General features: G+C 42.2%; 1 protein-coding gene across 6 annotated transcripts in view; it reads right to left on the bottom strand.

The window, feature by feature from the left end:
- The window catches only part of PDLIM5 (PDZ and LIM domain 5), a 266,096-nt gene that overhangs the window by 16,426 nt on the left and 230,956 nt on the right, over nucleotides 1–18,714 (bottom strand). For all 6 annotated transcript variants that reach the window (XM_077476564.1, XM_077476565.1, XM_077476571.1 and 3 more), the window contains 2 exons: nucleotides 16,511–16,682; nucleotides 7,372–7,552 (listed from right to left, as the gene is read on the bottom strand). In XM_077476564.1, the coding sequence (XP_077332690.1) occupies nucleotides 7,372–7,552; nucleotides 16,511–16,682 (353 nt within the window). The remainder of the gene's footprint in view (nucleotides 1–7,371; nucleotides 7,553–16,510; nucleotides 16,683–18,714) is intronic.

Below are 18,714 nucleotides of genomic sequence, written 5' to 3'. Positions count from 1 at the left end.
GGGCACAGTCCCACCCACCTAGCTGCTGCAGACTGAGGGGCCCCCACTGCAGGACTCACCACCCTGACTGAGTTCTGCACCGTTCAGCTACAAGTGCCTGCATCTTGTGTCAGCTCTCAGGTGTCCTGAGTGAGAAACCACGCTGTTATGAGCAGCAGGGACCAGCGCTGAGCATAAAAACCGTGCTGCAACAAAATGGCTGCCCAGTATAAGTGGCATAAATACAGGGAAAATGGCTGCCAAACTACGGCAAAATGGCTCCTGACCATGCTTTCCACTGAGCACCAAACATGGCCGACAAACAACTGTACACAGGGAAAAGACAGTGAAAATGGCATCAGAAAAGCGCTATGGCGATCAGCATATGCAGACCTCATGACACCCAGCGGGGAGACCACAGACACCCAGGCACACAGCCACCCAGCGCAGCCCCCCAGCCAAGTGAGAGCCCCGCTGGGAACCCCTGGCTATAGGCACACACACCGCTCAGCAGCCCATCATGCAGCATCTCCCACGGGGGGAGATAGAGAAGAGAGGGACCCCCGAATTGACCTCCCAGGGAATGCCCAGCTGCTCAACCCGAGGCAGGGAGAGCTGTACTTACCATCTGGACGCGCTGGGGACATCCCATCACAGACCCACTCCCGAAGAGTACAGGGTGGCTGCTGGCCACGGCACACTGACACAGTATTCAGTAGCCCGGTCATGTGTGCCCCGGAGTGTTGTGCTCACCGGCCGCCCCTGGAGCCTGAGGGGCATGTCGTGGCCGACCCATCGTGTAGCTATGGTCTGCACACGCTCGATGGCCAGGCTGGGGAGACTACAAGGATAAGGGTATCCAGCCTGTCACCCAGCCGGCTGTTGATCACAGGATCCAAAAATCTTGCACAAAAGGCAAACTTCTGCAAAAAAATCCCAGGACCGATGGTCCTGCAGGGTTCCTAGGTCCATCTCCTTCATTAGGAAGAAAAAAAAATGGAGCTGCAGGAGGCAGGCTGAGGGGATGTTACTGGAGGGACTGTTTTTTCATATGTATAACATGTTCTGCCTAGTCCACACATGTGCACATCACATGCGATTTCTGTGCAGTGCGATTCAAGCCATACATTTTGTATGGCTCAAATCGCATCGGCACCAAAATGGTGAAAGACCTTTATTTTCTTCACCTGAATCGCATCGCATGGGTGTTTACACCCATGCAATGCGATTGTGGCAATCCCACTGTGTTTTGTGATCTGTTTTGGAGCATTAATCTAACATTGACACGTGTAGCAGATCGCATGGACACCATGCGATGGCTATGCAGTGTGATGTGGGTAAAACACAGTGAATCTTGCACGTTTCCTGCATAACATCATTGTGAACCAGGGCTCAGTGCATCAACCCCAATTTATTCCATTCCTTATATTTTGTTGCCCTGCATTCTATTTAAGAAACAGGTAAATAAATGGGGACATTTTTCTGTTTTCATCAGCCTAACCAGGAGCTTTAATGCAGAAAAATATTTGAAAATACTCTTTTCTGTACCTTTATGAATTTCCATCTTCAAACACTGTGGGTACAATTAGCCTCATAATTCAAGTATGCTTCAAAAAAAAAAAAAGATAAAAATCTCCAACACTATTGATAAATGTCAGATATCATGTATGAAATTAAAGTTGGATGAACATTCACTTGCTTTAAACAAAAAATAAATCTTTATGCTTACTTGCTTTTTGAGAAAGCTTTTCGCGACAAAGACTGCGCTAAAAAAAGTCAGAGTTGCAGCTTTGAGCATATGGCTAACCAACTCACAAAAACGTCTGGAATACCATAATATCAATGCAAGGTAAAAAAAAAAAAAACGATCAAAGCACTTGCACGCCTGTGACCCGTTTTCAGCTGACAGTGGGCTAAAGTCCACTTTCGACTGATGTCACAGGGCCATCCAGGTTTTGAATTGATCTCAACTTTAAACTTGGGATCAACCCAAATGGCTGGCCTGGCAGCTGGCTCAACCTTTCAGCAAGCTGCTAGGAGAGCTGGATGGGCAGGGAAGAGCAGAGAGCTGGTGACTAACAATCACCGCCTCCCTACGTACTGATGACCGGAAACAGAGCGATTAGCAGTGTTTGGTTCTTAGTCGTAGCCCTTGTACACACGGTCGGACATTCCAACAACAAAATCCGTCGGATTTTGTCCGAAACTGGTGTTGCATACACACGGTCGGACACAGTTGTTGGAAAATCCGATCGTTCGTAACGTGATCACATAATTTCGTTACGACGGGACTACGTTCAGGCTAGTAGCCAACGGCTTTGGTCTCGTAATTTGATCTGAGCATGCATGGCACTTTGTCCGATCGGAATTCTCTACAAATGATCGGACAAAGTCAGATCGGATCATGTTGTCGGAAAATTTTATAGCCCAGCTCTAAAACGTTGTCGGTCAGATATTCAGACGGAAACAGTCCGATGGAGCCCACACACGGTCGGATTATCCGACAACACAGTCCGATCGGACATTTTCCGTTGGAATGTCCGACCGTGTGTACAAGGGCATAGAGGTAGCGGGGACAGATGCAGCATTGGATCAATGCTGCATCCACCTAGGTGAGTATGATTGCTTGTTTTTTCCCTAATCCCACACTTCCCTTTTAAAAGCATTTACAAAAATAATAAAAGTCTGCATTCATGCAGAAGCATGAAAAAGATTTTGCAGTAGGTCAGGGTCTCTTGATCCTTCTACTGCATCACACCTGTAACTAAAAAAAAAAAAAAAAAAAGAAAAATGTATGTTATATGTTTTTAGGTTTAGTTTTATATTGTAGTCATTATGCAATGCTCAAGGTTGAATGAATAACCACTGTAGCTTGCCAATACTCATTTTACCCATAAGAGCGATTATGATGGCCATAAAACAATGCATGTTGAAAATATAAACCAGCAAACTTTTAATGTGTTATTTAGCTTTACCAATTTGCAGCGATTTTGCTGCAAATCTTGACCTGCATTAAAAAAAAAAACAAAAAAAAAAAAAAAAAAAACATGAATCTCATTGGGTTGCTGGTCAAATAGTTAGGAAATGTGTTGAGACTGGTAGAAAGAAAGATGAAGTGTTACAAGTTTCCTGCACTCTTACAGATGACTATTCCAGCTGGGCTGGATATGCCGTTGAATAAACATTAGTAGCAGACAGTTGATTAACGTCACATCTGAACTGGCCAAAATCTTTGCAGATTTCATCTGACTTATCTATAAAACACACAATCTATGCAAAAGAGTTATGGGCCTACTTATTGCACGATTTATACTTTCTTCATGATCATTTCCAGCTACACCAGAGACACATTGAATTGTCATATATCTATTGTATAGAAGCATGCACTAGGGAGCAGTGCTAATAGATTCACATTGTGTAATATACAATATACCTTATGCTATTGAACCAAATTACATGGCCATGTCTGAAAAGGTTCTGGAGCAAGCTCAGGAGACACAACTACATAATTAAATCCCTATTATTTAAGCAGTTGATTTGCAGATAAGGCACTTTGGCTTACACAGATCCTCTAAATCATTACACAAGCACCAGATACTTGTGGATCAAATGTCTCCATAGAGAAAGCAGATAGCCTTATGTGTCTGTGTTGTCTTCTGCAGTTGCTATAGTTTACAGTTGCTATGAAAACATGCCTGAATGCTAGATATGTTGATTATTATAGTTCTAAAATATTACACCTAGAATTCAATTTGTAGTGAAATGTGAAAAACGCCCACTATATATTTAAGTTTTCGCATTAACACAGCAGACCTACAAATTAGACTAAAAAATATAGATGTAATTACCTTTTGAGTTGTTTATTTGGAACAGATTTATACACAGGACTGCAAGCTTATCTGAACAATTTCAAAGTGCAAATAGATGGACAAACTAAGGGAAGCTTAACATACAATATACCGTCCAAGACCTAACATTTTTAAAGCTGGGTACACACAGGCCGAATGTCAGGAGACATTTGGCATTTAAAAAAAAAGAAAAAAAAGGCCGACATTCGGTGTGTACGTGGGTCTGTCTCACAGATGCTGGCTGTCAGGCAAGCATGCTGGAAAAACCAGCAGCCGACCGACTTCCGATCGGCCACTGGCGGAGAGTGCTGATCGGAGTGTTCTGGTGGGGGGAGGGGTGCCCCTCTGTCTGAACGGAGCACAATAGCTCAGCGGTGGAGATCACTGTACTTTGGATAGTGAGTGCAGCGGCTCCGACTGGAGCTAACAGGTTTTTTATGTTCAACCCGAAAAAAAAACTGTAGAGTGCACCAGTCCCATTGTAAGGACAGACAATGTGCACAGCTAGTTTAAAATTGATAATGATGCACAGTAAAGGAAAAGTACAGACAGCGTTAATTAGGGTAAACCACTCCACACCCCTTTCCTCAACATTACATAGAAGGGGAAAGCTAGGTAGGTTTTTAAGCAAGTGAAAAGACAAGTAGCATTTTTAAAAATGTTAACGATTTCCCGCCCACCCAACATCTCATGACGTTGTCGACTGAGCGGAGATATCTGAATGATGCCTGCAGTTACAGGCATCATTCAGATATCTTGTTACAGCTGGCGATTACCTTCACTATAAGAAAAATTATAGCAGCTGTTCAGCCGCCTGATCATTCTTATAGGTGGCGGGAGGGGACACCCCCCCCTCCCGCCACCCTCCGGTGCTTCTCCCGGATCGCCCCTGCGATTGGCGACCTGGAGCAGGAACCGACCGGCGCCGGATGTTGACCATAGAGATTTCCAGCGAGCCAGATGGTCCCCGGAGTCTCTATGATTGTTTGGAGGGCCGGCGTGATGTTATGACATCACACCTGGCCTCTGCATTTGAAAAAAATGCCACCGCCTCAGCTGGGAAGCCAGGATTTTTTATTTTAGGCTTTGCCGGGATCCCCGCAGTGTCTCCTCCGGTGGAGACAGAGGATGGATTTGCTGCGCTGGAGGGAGAGATCAACCTTCGCTGGATCAGATCAGTAATTGCTGTACCCCGGAGAGATGATCATCGGTCGCTGGATAGCAAGGGTGGATTACCACCCCTGGAATCTTTTTTTCATTTTTTTTATTTTTAAGGACTTTTTCAATGGTGTGTGTGTCTTTGTCAACATTCTTTACACTTTCTTTGTTAAATGGTAGGGGTACTTTTGTACCCCCTTATAATTTCAAACAGGGGGGGGCAGGATCTGGGGGTCCCCTTGTTAAAAGGGGCTTTCAGATTCTGATAAGCCGCCCGCAGACCCCCACAACCACCGACCAGGGTTGTGGGGATGAGGCCCTTGTCCTCATCAACATGGGGACAAGGTGCTTTGAGGGGTCACAGACCACCAAAGCATCCTCCTAATGTTGAGGACATGTGGCCTGGTACCGTTCAGGAGGGGGGCGCCCTCTCGTCCCCCGCTTTTCCTGTGGCCTGCTAGGTTGCGTGCTCGGATAAAGGGTCTGGTATGGATTTTTAGGGGGAACTTCACGCCATTTTTTTTTATTTGACGCGGGTTCCCCTTAATATCCATACCAGACCTGAAGGGCCCGGTAATTGAATTTGGGGGAACCCCACGCTTTTTTTTTATATCAATGACTTTCAATGACTGTTCTCTGTATTACGGTGAGCCGACAATTCATTATAGCCGCAAGTGATTTTAAATGACTTTTTTTCCTACAGAAATTACACTTTGTGCAGGGACAGTTCTAAGAATGGGAAACATGCGCCCCTTTACAGGCATACTAGAGACAACCCCCAGGTACACAATTTAAATGAATATTACACTTTTATTGTTTCACTTTAAGCATTATTAAAATCACTGCTCCCAAAAAATGGCCGTTTTTAAAACTTTTTTTTGCATTGATACATGTCCCCTGGGGCAGGACCCAGGTCCCCAAACACTTTTTAGGACAATAACTTGCATATTAGCCTTTAAAATTAGCACTTTATATTTCTGCCATAGACTTGTACAGGGTGTTCCACGGCTTTTCGAATTTGCTGCAAACACCCCAAATTGTTCACCATTTGCCTAAAAGGCAATGTTCGAGTCGAACATGAGTTCGGCTTGAACGCTAAGCTCATCCCTAGTAGTGATACATCTGCTGCAATGTACTTATGCACAAGTGCATTCTGTTTTGGAAATCCACATGTTAAAAGGTCCTTTAAGATTGCAGTAACTTTGAACACTGCTACAGCCAATTTAGCCACAAACCACTTTAATGTTCAACTGTGCTTTAAACTATAAAAAGGTACTCAGAAAACTATCCTACAGCAGTCACAGGAGCTGCAATGGAAGCCGTGAAAGGGATGTACCATGTTTCCCCCAAAATAAGACCTATCGTTATTTTCCAGGAAAGCTAAAATATAAGTCCTAGTTTAAAATGCTTGTAGAATCCTATAATCCACTATTTCTGGAGTATATAATGTACAATGTGTGCGTTTCTGTAATATAATTGTGTCAAATACCTTCAGTACAGCCTCCCCAGCAGTGCTCGGAGTGGGGAAGAAAGCTCCGGCGGGTCACGGAAGTACTGAGCGGTGCTATTATAAAGGTATTTGGCACATTTATATTACAGAAACACACACATTGTACATTATATACTACTGAAATCAAGTGAATTATAGGATTTTAGAAGCATTTTACCTTGGTTCACACTGGAGATTCCAGACAGGCAGGGAGGGGGAGAGAAGACATCACATTACATGGTAAGACCGACCCTGAAAATAAGCCCCACTGTGTCTTTTGTTGGCAAAATAAATATGTGTAGTGGCCATAACCCGTTGCAGGGCTGCCTTGACCTATTGGGCTTACCAGTTACCTTCTCTTGGCATTATATGCATGAAGGTAAAAAACCTTCTGTATGAAGCAGCCCTGAGCACCATCTCAATCCAGCCATGTGCACAAGAGCAAGGATTCTCTTCCTCCTCAATTGCTCTCATTACTGTCAATCACAGCCAGAGAAACAATGAGGAGAGAGTGGGGGCAGGCCCAAGTCACACTGTCTGTGAATGGACACAAAGCAGCGACTCGGGAGCGAACCTGCTTGAGTGCCCCCCACTGCAAGCTACTTGATATGGGGCACTCTGCAGGAAAGAGGGGCCATGAGCGCTGGCAGGGGACCCAAGAAGAGGAGGATCGGGGCTGTTCTGTGCTAAACCACTGCAAAGAGCAGGTAAGTATGACGTTTCTTATTTTAGTGATTAAAAAAAACAAAGCTTAGGTATCACGTTAAATATAGCTGGAGCATCTCTGTTATAAACAAAGTGAAAGTCATATTAAAGAAAATAGGGCCAGCTTTTTTTATTTTGATGACATGTTGATACTCATTTCACCACACAAATTTTTAAATTAAAATGACTTACGCCAAGAATCTTCCTTTGGCAACGGGCACAATCTGGTGCAAAGAACTTCTCATAACAAGTTTCACAATAGAGAGCACCCTTCTCCTGGACAAAGCCCATCTCCGCCATATTTTTCTTACAGTGAGCACAGTTGAATTCTTCTGGATGCCACGATTTCCCCAAAGCCAACAAAAATGGTCCCCTGGTGGAAAGAAAATGGGTAGCAGATGAAATTGCTGCACATTGAGCCTGCAGGGATATGGAGAAAACTCGAGCAGAAGGTAATGAGGAGTAAAAATTGGCGGCAAGTCATAAAAACACACTTAGAAAGGGATTTTCTAATATTTCAGAGGCATTGCATCTGTAAAATCATTCTTACAAACAATATTGTTTAAAAGGAACATAATCTTCCATCATCTTGTAAATAATTACAGCAATAGTTGCACTGTGTGTTAAACAGCTGCACTTTCAATTTATTTTTTATTTGTAGTCATTTATTTTATTCATTTGGAACATGATTTTAAAGACCTAGCATCAGATATATTCATGTTAAAGAGGAAGTAAACCCTCAAGGGTTTTACTTCCTCTTTATTCCCCTGTAAAGTAAAAGCATAATAGGCTAGTATGCATTATGTTGCACTTACCTGAAAACGAGGCCCGCAATGTCCCTGATGGTGACCGTGTCCATCTTCACCCCTCTTCCTTCCAGGGCCATGGACTCCAGTGACAGGGAGCAGTGATCTGTCATGTTACTTGGCAGAATGGGGAAAAATGCCTCATTTACATAGGCATCTCCCCATTCTGCAGCTCCGTGACATCAGTGGACATAGGGTCTGTCGGTCCCGCTGTACGCACCCTCTAGCCCCAATTAAAGGGGACGTACAGGTACACCCATTTGCCCACTGCTGCCATTGTGCCAACGTATGTCAGTGTGCGGTCGGTTAAAGAAGAGCTCGCCCCCCCCCCCCCCAAAAAAAAAATGTAATTAGCAGCTAAAAATACTGTAGCTACTGACTTATTAGGACACTTACCTGTCCGGGGATCCAGTGATGTCCGCACCCGAGCCGGTTCTTCAGGTAAGGAAAACTGGCCACGTTTTATGAATTGTCCTGCAGTCTTCAAGGTTCCAGGTACCCCCTGGAGAATGCAAACAAGCAGAACTACCCCTTTTGGGCAAGTTCAGCTTTAAGTTCACTGTACTAATGAGTTGAAATGCTTGATGTAAATTAGAAACTGCATTCCAATACCTTTTCCTTGGGATGCCATTCTGTATGCATAGTGGCATTTTAATAAAATTTACAACAAGTAATGGCTACCATTTGTAGAGTGATTAGAAATTGTCCAGCTTACTTTTAACAAGCAGCTGTCATTTGTCCAAAACAGGTGAAACAAGGACATGGAACATCTGACTGGTTATGGGCACCACATACACCTTTCCTTCCAGTTCAATGTAATACTATGCACTTGCTTTGGTCTATAAAAGTTACACATTCGTACAGATGACACTTTAGGATTTTTACATTTTCACACATTTTACAAAAATACATTTTTAATTTGCAATAAACACTTTTTTTTTATTTAAACATGCATTCTAGACAGGATTCCTATAACATGTTTGGTTTGAGAAAGAGCTTGTGTGGGGTCAAACTATTGCCATTTTTTTCACATTGTCTGCTGTGCTGCTGTTTATGGAGAAAAAAAAAGCCATTTAAAGTAAATGAAGTAAAGTACTTTTTTGAAGTCCACGGTGTGGGATACCCTTTCTGCAATAAAATATGTAGAAATATTTAAAACAAAAATAAATGTTAGCTTGGATTTTATAGTCTATTGTAAATCTCAATAATAACTGTACTTCTACTGGCAATCCCTGAGGCAGAGTACAGCGAACACTGACCTAACTTGATATCCTCCATGCTCTGTGTAAGCACCTTTATCCACTGGTATCCTCTCAGCTATGTAGAGGTGCAACAATAGCGGCCCTTATGTACAACAAAATGTTCTCTTCTCCAAGTGTCAGCACAGGCTAATTTATTGGACTCATTAACAAAAGACTGACACTAAAGAAGACAAGCTTCCCTGTTCCAAAAAGGATTGAGTTTCTATTTGTATTAAAAAGACAGGCAATGCTACCTACAAAATGGAACCTTGAGCGTGGAAATGCTATGGAAGGTATACCTGATGTAACTTGGGATACAAGAGAAAGAAAACCTTCAGCAACAAAATCCCTGCACAATGATGACTCTTTAATGATTACAATTCTGACATTCTCTGGTCCGCATACCAAGTTCAACTGCAGGTGAATAAGGGATTATGTGGAATGCATAATAAAGCAGACTCATCATGCTCTATGTCACCCACCCTTACATAAGTAAGAGTAGCATATATATTACATAGCAACCCACAATGAACTCCTAATACATTACAACAAATGAACTTGGGATACCATAAACACATGGAGACACCTGGATAAAAAAATATCTAGACCCCATTGCTGTCTGCCTATAGTGTAGTAATTTTATTGCGCCAGATTTCAAGATTTCAAAAAGTATTGTATTTACATACAACTGTGCCCTGACTTAGCATGAATTTATACAGCCTTTAGTTTAAAAGCCACCGCTTCTCCCTCCCAGGAACGGCATGCGTTCCACCACAGGAAAGTCTGGGCCAGACGTGACGCCAGAGGTATCCTGGAATTGACGACGCCCGTGAGCTACCACAGGCATCGTCAATTCTGGAATACCTCTCTTTAAGATGGATCATCGAATATCCCAATCACGGTTTCACCATCAGATGTTAGAGGTATGCCAGAATTGATTATGCCCGTGATAGCCTCACGGGCGTTGTCAAATCCAGCATACCTCTGACGTCACATATTGCCCGGACTTCCCGGTAGTGGGAAGCATACCAACATAATATTTTATTTGGTTTATGGTAGTGAAATCCTTTGGAAAGGGTTAACTGATTTAGGATAATGGAAGATCTAGTGGTGAAATTGTTATTGTTTCGGACATCAAATATCCCAATGCGCTTGCTGACCTATATTCAGTTAGAGGTCACTGGAGCGACGGTGAGTGGGCATTTCCCACATTGGTGTTGGTACTTGGTGAGTTATTGGAAGATCACTCCTCAAAAAATAAGATGATCACATTCTATGGATCGGGATATACCACGTTTATTTATGGACTTTATATATGGACTTTCCTTGATTTTAAGGTTATGTGTTGAAACTGTATTAGCTCCGATTCCTTTGTTTTGGGTTTAATACTACATACAAAGTGCAGGGTTTAGGAGCATGCTATGCTCAATGTGCAGGGTTCAGCTCTCTTTGACAGGCTGTCCATATGCCACTTCCACCCCTTCTCCTAGTAGTAATAGCAGTAGAGTAGGCGGCTCCTCCTCACTCTCACAGTTGCAGGGTGGAGATCACAGTATAGCTTACTACGTGATGCCCCATCCCACACTGCACCTGCATCTCTCTTGTCTTTCCCGAGAATGCAGGGCAGGCAGAGATCTCTGAGAGGGGCTGAGTGAAAAGCTGTCCTTGTAACAGTGGTGAGTGGAGGGCAAGAATGGGAGGTGGCATTCTGGCTGAAGAAAAGCCCTTTGTGCGAGGGCCACATGAAATGGCCCTGTTAGCTGGATTCAGCCCGTGGGCCTTGTGTTTGACAAGTGTATTGGATTGTCACAAGATAATCATTGTTTGTATTTAAATTACAATGCTGATGTTATAAAATGAAAATTTTATTCCACGATTATAAATTTATTTTAAACAAGAAAAAAAATGCAAGGAAAAAATATTCTACTTCTAAAGGCAGATTTATTTGGGGGCACAAGCCTTTTCATGAACACCAGAACATCCCATTCAAAGAGGCGCTGGGAACTTTTAGATTTGCAAATGTAGTCCAATGAATGAAAAATTCAAACAAGCTCAATAGCTCTGGAGAGGCAACTCCCACACAGCAAGGTTTCTCTCAATGGGTACCCAACAGTAGATTCAACCATAAAAATATAGATTAAAATCAGATAAGATATAGATAATTCTTATTGACGATAAAAAAAGCCAACATGTTTTGGGGGCAACATTAGAGAAACTAGGAACTTCACAGCATAACAGCATAACTTTGCATGGTCTTTTATGAACAATCTCACTACAACCTTTGTTAACCACTTCTCCCCGGCCTATAGCAGAATGACGGCCAGGCGGTGGTTTCGTTATCCTGACTGGGCATCATATGACGTCCTTCAGGATAACATGCCGCCACCGTGCGCTCATGGGGGCGCGCATCACGGAGATCGGTGGAGCGGTGTGTCAGTCTGACACACCGTTACAGTGATCTCGGTAAAGAGCCTCCGGCGGAGGCTCTTTACCACGTGATCAGCCGTGTCCAATCATGGCTGATCACGATGTCAACAGGAAAATCCGGTGATCAGCTTTTCCTCACTCGCGTCTGACAGACACGAGTAGAAGAGAGCCGATCGACAGCTCTCCTGACAGGGGGGGGGGGGGGGGTTATGTGCAGATTTTTTTTATCAGTGCAGCCCCACTTCAGATGCCCACACTGGACCACCAGGGACTCCACTAGGACTACCAGGGAAGTGGGCAACATGTGGATGGCCAGGTATGTACCCCCTGGACATCCACATGTGCAAATGATGCCCAATATGTGCCAGTCAGTGCCCAAAAATGGGCACTGACTGGCACAATCATGTACCAATCAGTGCCACCCAAAAGTACCCATCCGTGCCGCCTATGAGTGCCCATCAGTGCTACATACCAGTGCCACCTATCAGTGCCACCTCATCAGTACCACCTCATTGGTGTCTATCAGTGCCGCCTTATCAGTGCCCGTCAGTGCAGCCATATCAGTGCCCGTCATTGAAGAAGAAAAACTTATTTACCAAAAAATTTAACAAAGAAAAACGTTTTTCAAAGTTTTCGGTCTTTTTTTATTTGTTGCACAAAAAAAAAAAATATCCCAGACGTGATCAAATACCACCAAAAGAAAGCTCTATTTGTGGGAATAAAATGATAAAAAAATTGTTTGGGTACAGTGTTGTATGACCGCGCAATTGTCATTCAAATTGCTACAGAGCTGAAAGCTGAAAATTGGCTTGGGCAGGAAGGTGTCTAAGTGCCTGTTATTGAAGTGGTTAAAAAGAGGGATTTCTTAAATTCTGAGGTTTTATCAGCCCACTGTTTTATATTTTGAGAAGCCTAAGCCACCGATTAGATGAGACACAGCGATCCATAAAGTCTTCCCCTGTCATTAAAACCTGTTTGAAACGTTTGATAAACTGTATCACAACTAGAAGTTGTTTTGGTTTGTATTCATTTACTATGGCTGAAAGCATTTACTGCTCAACATCTAATATTTGGTACATTCAGTTTCATTACAAATGATACTACTCATTGTTTTCCCTTTTTGCAGCCAGGAAATTATGGATGGAATTGAAAGATGCTTGCCTCACTAAAAGCTATGGGGAACTTGTTAAACATTTAACAAATTTAAAGGAAAAAAAATCAATAATTAACAGCGCTAACATAGCAAGGTATGTTATCTTAGAGATCATGTCTGGCTTTGTATTCTGTTAAGTAAGGCATCCCTGTCCTGGATGTATTTTGGCTTCAAAACAGGTGTTGTAGTCTGTCACTTGATATAAGTGCCTGCTTTAATTCAAGGTATTCTTGCCAACAAGGGCATGAACTAAAATTACATTAAAACCACCAGCTGTGGTCTTTAAAATGTCAGAGGAAATGGACCAGCATGCTTTATCTAATGCAAGCTAATTAAAATATTAAACTTCATTTGTAACAAAAGATAGCAAGATGCAGCACACAATAATATGGATGATGCGCTCAAAAACAGCAGTGTTGGAATGCTTGTAAATGCACTTTATGTTATACATTAGGACACGGGCGCTATGTGCACCTCTATTTTAAAAAACAAAAAAAAGAAACCCATGAAATTTCACAACATAATACCCACTTAAGGGCTGCCCTATAGCAGATATACTGCTACAGGGCAGCTCTCCTGTGCAGGATCACGTATACATATGCAATTCTGCACTTCTGCCTAAGGGGCGTGTGCTGCCAATGGGCCGTTTCTGCTGTGATTACTCACAGAAGAAGCCAATCTGCGGATGCCGAGCAATGGATGCCTGTCCACACCCTATGATTATCAGGCAAAGGCAAGGGTTCTGATAGGGAATAAGTAATGGATTTTCTTTCTCAAGCAGGGTATAAAATTGATTGCTTCCCTTAATTAAAACAGTACGCACAGAACACTGGTTAAAGCACTCAGTTAACCCTCTGATCGCCCTTGATGTTTTTACCCTTTCCTAGCTAATGTCATTTGTACAGTGATAGTGCATATTTTTAGCACTAACCACTGTATTAGTATAACTGGCTCCCACTAAGTGTCAAAAGTGTCAGTTAGTGTCCCATTGACTGCCACAATATGACAGTCCCGCTATAAGTCGCTGATCGCCGCCATTACTAGTATTAAATAAAAAATAAATAATACATGCAGGTTTCAGTATATATACACACCATAGTTTATAGAAGCTAGTACTTTTGCATAAACCAATCAATATAATTAAGATTTTTATTTTTTTTACTAAAAATATGTAGCAGAATACACACTAACCTAAATTTATGAAGAAATTCTTTTTTTTATTGGATATGTTTTTATAGCAGAAAGTAAAAAAAAAAATTTTTTCTTTTCAAAATTGTCTTTTTTGTTTATAGCACAAAATATAAAAACACACAGTGGTGGTCAAATACCACCAAAAGAAAGCTAAGAAATACATTTTATTTGGGTACAGCGTTGCATGATGGCGCAATTGTCAAAGTAATGCAGTGCCGTATCTGAAAAAAATGGCCGGGTCATGAATGGTGGTAAATCTTCTGGAAGGTCAAGTGGATACCCTAGCTGCAGCTCTATAGAATGCCAGACCCTCTGTGCATTAAATGTCACACATTTGTCTGTCACAAAAGGGTTGTCACTTATACATTGAGATAATTTAAAGAGCACTGTCTTATTGTATTTATGTTGTGATTAACACCATTTATCCATTGTAGGAGGTGGTATATGGAGTAGTATTTAAGTAAGCGCAATTCTCTTTTTAAATTTTATAATGCACTTTATGTGCATTAGCTTTTTCGGTACCATTCAATCTTGCCCAGACATATTAAATCTGTGTTTAAGCCGTAAAAAATTTTTTTTCAAAGTCAGCAGCTGAAACAAAAGTAGCTGCTGACTTTTAATAGGGAGACTTGCCTTTCCAGGGTGCCCGCGATGTCGGCCGCTGAGGCTGACATTTCCCTCGGCTCTTGGGTCCCAGCGCTGCCATCCTCACTAAGGGAAACGGGCAGTGGAGCCTTGCGGCTTCACTGCCCGTTTCCTACTACGCATATGCGAGTCACGCTGCGCTTTGTGAATGGGACGCGCTGTGTTAGGGAACACACAGTTCCCAGAACACAGCATGCCCCATTACCAAGAAGACAACGCGGAGGAGGGGAGAAGACGAAGATCACAGAGGAGCAGGAAGAAGGCAGATTAGGAAGACTGCCTAGCAACAGGGATTTCTGGCAAGGTAAATAATTGTTTTTTCTATTTTTTTTTTAAGAATATTAATGCAGTACACCACAAAGTGCTACCGTGTGTTGGAAAAAAAAAGGGGGGGGGGGGCAATCCTGAGACCTTTGCCCATTTTGGAGCACTGGCTGCCCATTCATGCAACGCATGTTAACGCATCACAGCAAGCAACTGAGATTAACCATTTTAAAGTTAGTGTTTTAGATCTGTATTCAATGATAAACTGTGGTTAGTGCAACAAAAAAATCTGCCATTCTGGTTTAGCCCATACCTGTGTAAAGAAGGTATCCTCTATGTTCCTTGGCAATAAAGTGTTATTACATACAATTAAATAATGCCGCAGGGTCTGGCTACATCATAGACCTGTGGTACAGCACAGCCCAAGCTCAGATCCTATGTGGGCCTGGATTGTAGTCATCTAGTTCAGGCTTTACCAACCGGGGTACGGTCTGGGGTCTTTAACGATGCCATGACCGCAGGGCTAAAAATTGCTCCATAATGGTCTAAGGCAGACAGCTATAATAAGCCTATTTTTTTGTATGTTACAGAGTTGCGGGTTTTTGCAATGCAGCATTACAAGAACTTACTCTGTGCCTGAGCCACCCACCTACTGTATGTCCTTTCAACTGATGGTGTCATCACATCATTTGTTATGTTGGGCACTCAAACATCATTCTCACCTCTTGCCTCTTTCCCTTAGTACTAGTGCCACGCTATTTGCGTGAGGTAGAGAAACCGAGGGAGAAAGGCTGGATAAGGGCTGCCCAATCTGGGCACTTCTGAATTAGGCTATGAGCCTCTGTATAACCATATTTCAGAAGAATCGATTATGGTGCAAGTACAAGACAATGTTTGAAGGTTACCTGTTAAATTAGAAATGCCTGGTTTGCTACTGTAAGTATTTTAAATCGATTGTAAAGGCGGCTTTGTTATTTTTGCATTATTAGAGGCTCACCTGTAGGTAAAATGAATATCTCCTAAACAATGCATACTAGGACAATATGCCTTTGTCTTGCAGCTTTACAACCACTTTAAGTTAGTTACAGTAATTACAGTATGTATAATCTTTTATACAACAGGATTTCTGCGTTACTACTTACCCCTGCATGTTGTGAGTTACTTACTACAGACCTCTGCATTACAAAAACTACTGACTTCTGCACTCTGCATTCCTTACTCCTGACCAGTGTGTTCTGTATTACTTTACTACTAACATCTGGACTGTGTATTACAAATTACTAACCACTGAACTCGGAATTGCAATCTTTAGAGTGTGACTTAGCGCTGTGGACCAGGAGCTCCATGTCTGTTCCTCATCCATCCCTTCCAGAATGGAGCTGTTGTCTGCATCATCCCAGGACGTAAATACAATTTTTTTTTTGTGCCATTTTAGAATAGTATGCATCAAGAGTGTGCATAATTTTAATTAGCGTTTTGACTGAAAACATGCTGGGGAATCACTGATCCAAATGACTGTTCAAACTCAAGTACTACTCATCTAAAGCACTGTTAAATACATTTGTTATCTTTGTATCAAAAACACTGAAACCTCCATTGCCTACCTAATGACTAGATTACAGTTGGCACACATTGGAGTGCGTGTCCCAGCAGGAATATGCTCTGCCCTCTGAAACAATGTGTCTTGATCATCCATAGGAGGTGGGGCAAATGGTTTATTATCTGATGCAGGTGTTCTCGTAGAAGGCGGATTTGTGATTCGTCCAGTAGAAGGTGCTGAAAAACATAATTAGACAGTTAAGGTGCTGTAATACACTTACAAATAGATATTTCATAGCTCTTACTGTAATTAGTCATGTTATAATTACACAGCATGGGGGATTTACACAAAGCTGTGGTTAGAATGTCATGAAATGAACATAAAATTGCATGCATACAATTGATTTGTGGTAATAGGAATGTTGATGATTCCACTGTTGACTTGGTAGCAAGTCAGTGGTATGAGTTTTCACATTTCACTGGCTCCATGTCTGTTCTTAGTATTTATAACTGATGGTAGAGAAGGAGCAGGAGGATCATGACAGCACAATAGTGTGCACCATTCTCACCTTACAAATTCACTTTAAAGTGGGATTTCAGACAAAACAGAGGGGTTACAACCTTTGGTAGAATTTTACTGTGCTTTTGTTTTCCCTGAACAAAGACAAGATTGCTGCACAACATGTTTGGGTGCCATGAACCCTTTATGGCTCTCCATACGCATTGTGATTTTGTTGCGATTGTCAACACACAACCACAACCATGCGCACTCACCAGAATGCCAATGGTAAATGGCGGGTCATCAGAACAACCCTTTAAGGATTCCAGCAACCTTCCAGCGATAAATAGCATAATATCAGAAAAAAACCTTTTCAAGGATTATCCACAATCATCTGGTGGCTCTTCTGCAGAGTAAATGAATCCTCATTGGTGAAGGGGACTGCGCTGGAGACCCCGTTGGCACTGTATAAGGTGTATTGGACACACACACACACGCGCGCAATTAGTGGATCTCCAGCTGTTGCAGAACTACAATTCCCATGAGGCATAGCGAGACTTTGACAGCCACAAGCATGACACCCAGAGGCATGATGGGACTTGCAGTTTTGCAACGGCTGGAGGTCCGCTAATTGCATATCCCTGATATATATATTTTACGCGCGCGCGCGTATTATCATACAAATCAAAGTGCATTCATACATCAAATTGCCTCAGATATTCTGAAGTATTGGAATATGCAGATACATTTTCCTACAAAAAAAAAGTTTTTATTTAATGCCTCGTTTTCTTCTTAGTTTGCACCTGCTCTGAGTAGAATTTAATGTTTATTTTCATTGCATTGGTACATACTATTTTTTATGGTCTCAAACAAGTGTTTGTGTTGCGTCATATTTTAGAAATGCCTGTGTAACGCAAGCATACATGAATAAAAGACACAATGGTTCAGAGTTCCACAACTTAGTGGAAGCAAAATCTCAAAAGTTCAATGGCTTAGGAAAACATAAAAGAATTGTTAACCACTTTGCGCCGGATGGACGTCCTGGGACGTTCTTGACTTTCCGGGGGTATATCTGAATGATGCCTGCAGCTACAGACATCATTCAGATCAGCTTTTTCAACCGGCGATTCCCTGCATCATCTGGTCTGCCAGAGTCTTTATGATCGCTCGGAGGCCGGGCGTGACATCATAACATCTCTGCATTCAAAAAACGGCGCCGCCTCCACTGGGAAGCTGTGATTGTATGTTTTTTTTTTAATTTTAGGCTTCCAGCCTAGAGGTGAGATCTCACTGTAAATAGGTCCGATAATGCCATATTTTAAAGTGTCAAACTGAAAAAAATAAAAGTAAAATTAACAATAATAAAAAATAAAATAAAAATTAAAGCGCCCCTGTCCCTTTGAGCTCATAGGCAGAAGCGAACGCATATAAGTTCAGCCCACATATGAAAATGGTGTTCAAACCACACATGTGAGGAATCGCCACGAACGTTAGAGCCAGAGCAATAATTCTAGCCCTAGACCTCCTCTAACTCAAAACAGGTAACCAGTAAAAAATGTTAAATACCAAAGTTTGGCGCCATTCCACAAGCGAATGCAACTTTGAAGTGTGACATGTTGGGTATCTATTACTCTGCGTATCTTCATCTTTCACATTATGCAAAAAAATTGGGCTAACTGGTTTTTTTTGTTGTTTTTTTTTAAAGCATGAAACTTTTTTTTCCCCTGAAAAAAAACGTGTTAGAATATTGCTGTGCAAATACCGTGCGAG

This window comes from Lithobates pipiens, unplaced genomic scaffold (genome assembly GCF_037356315.1).
Source record: "Lithobates pipiens isolate NorthernLeopardFrog02 unplaced genomic scaffold, aLitPip1_a1.2 Scaffold_13, whole genome shotgun sequence".
NCBI lineage: Eukaryota > Metazoa > Chordata > Amphibia > Anura > Ranidae > Lithobates > Lithobates pipiens.
The sequence above is the reverse complement of the archived record's forward strand: the minus strand, read 5'-3'. Positions and strand labels throughout refer to the sequence as shown.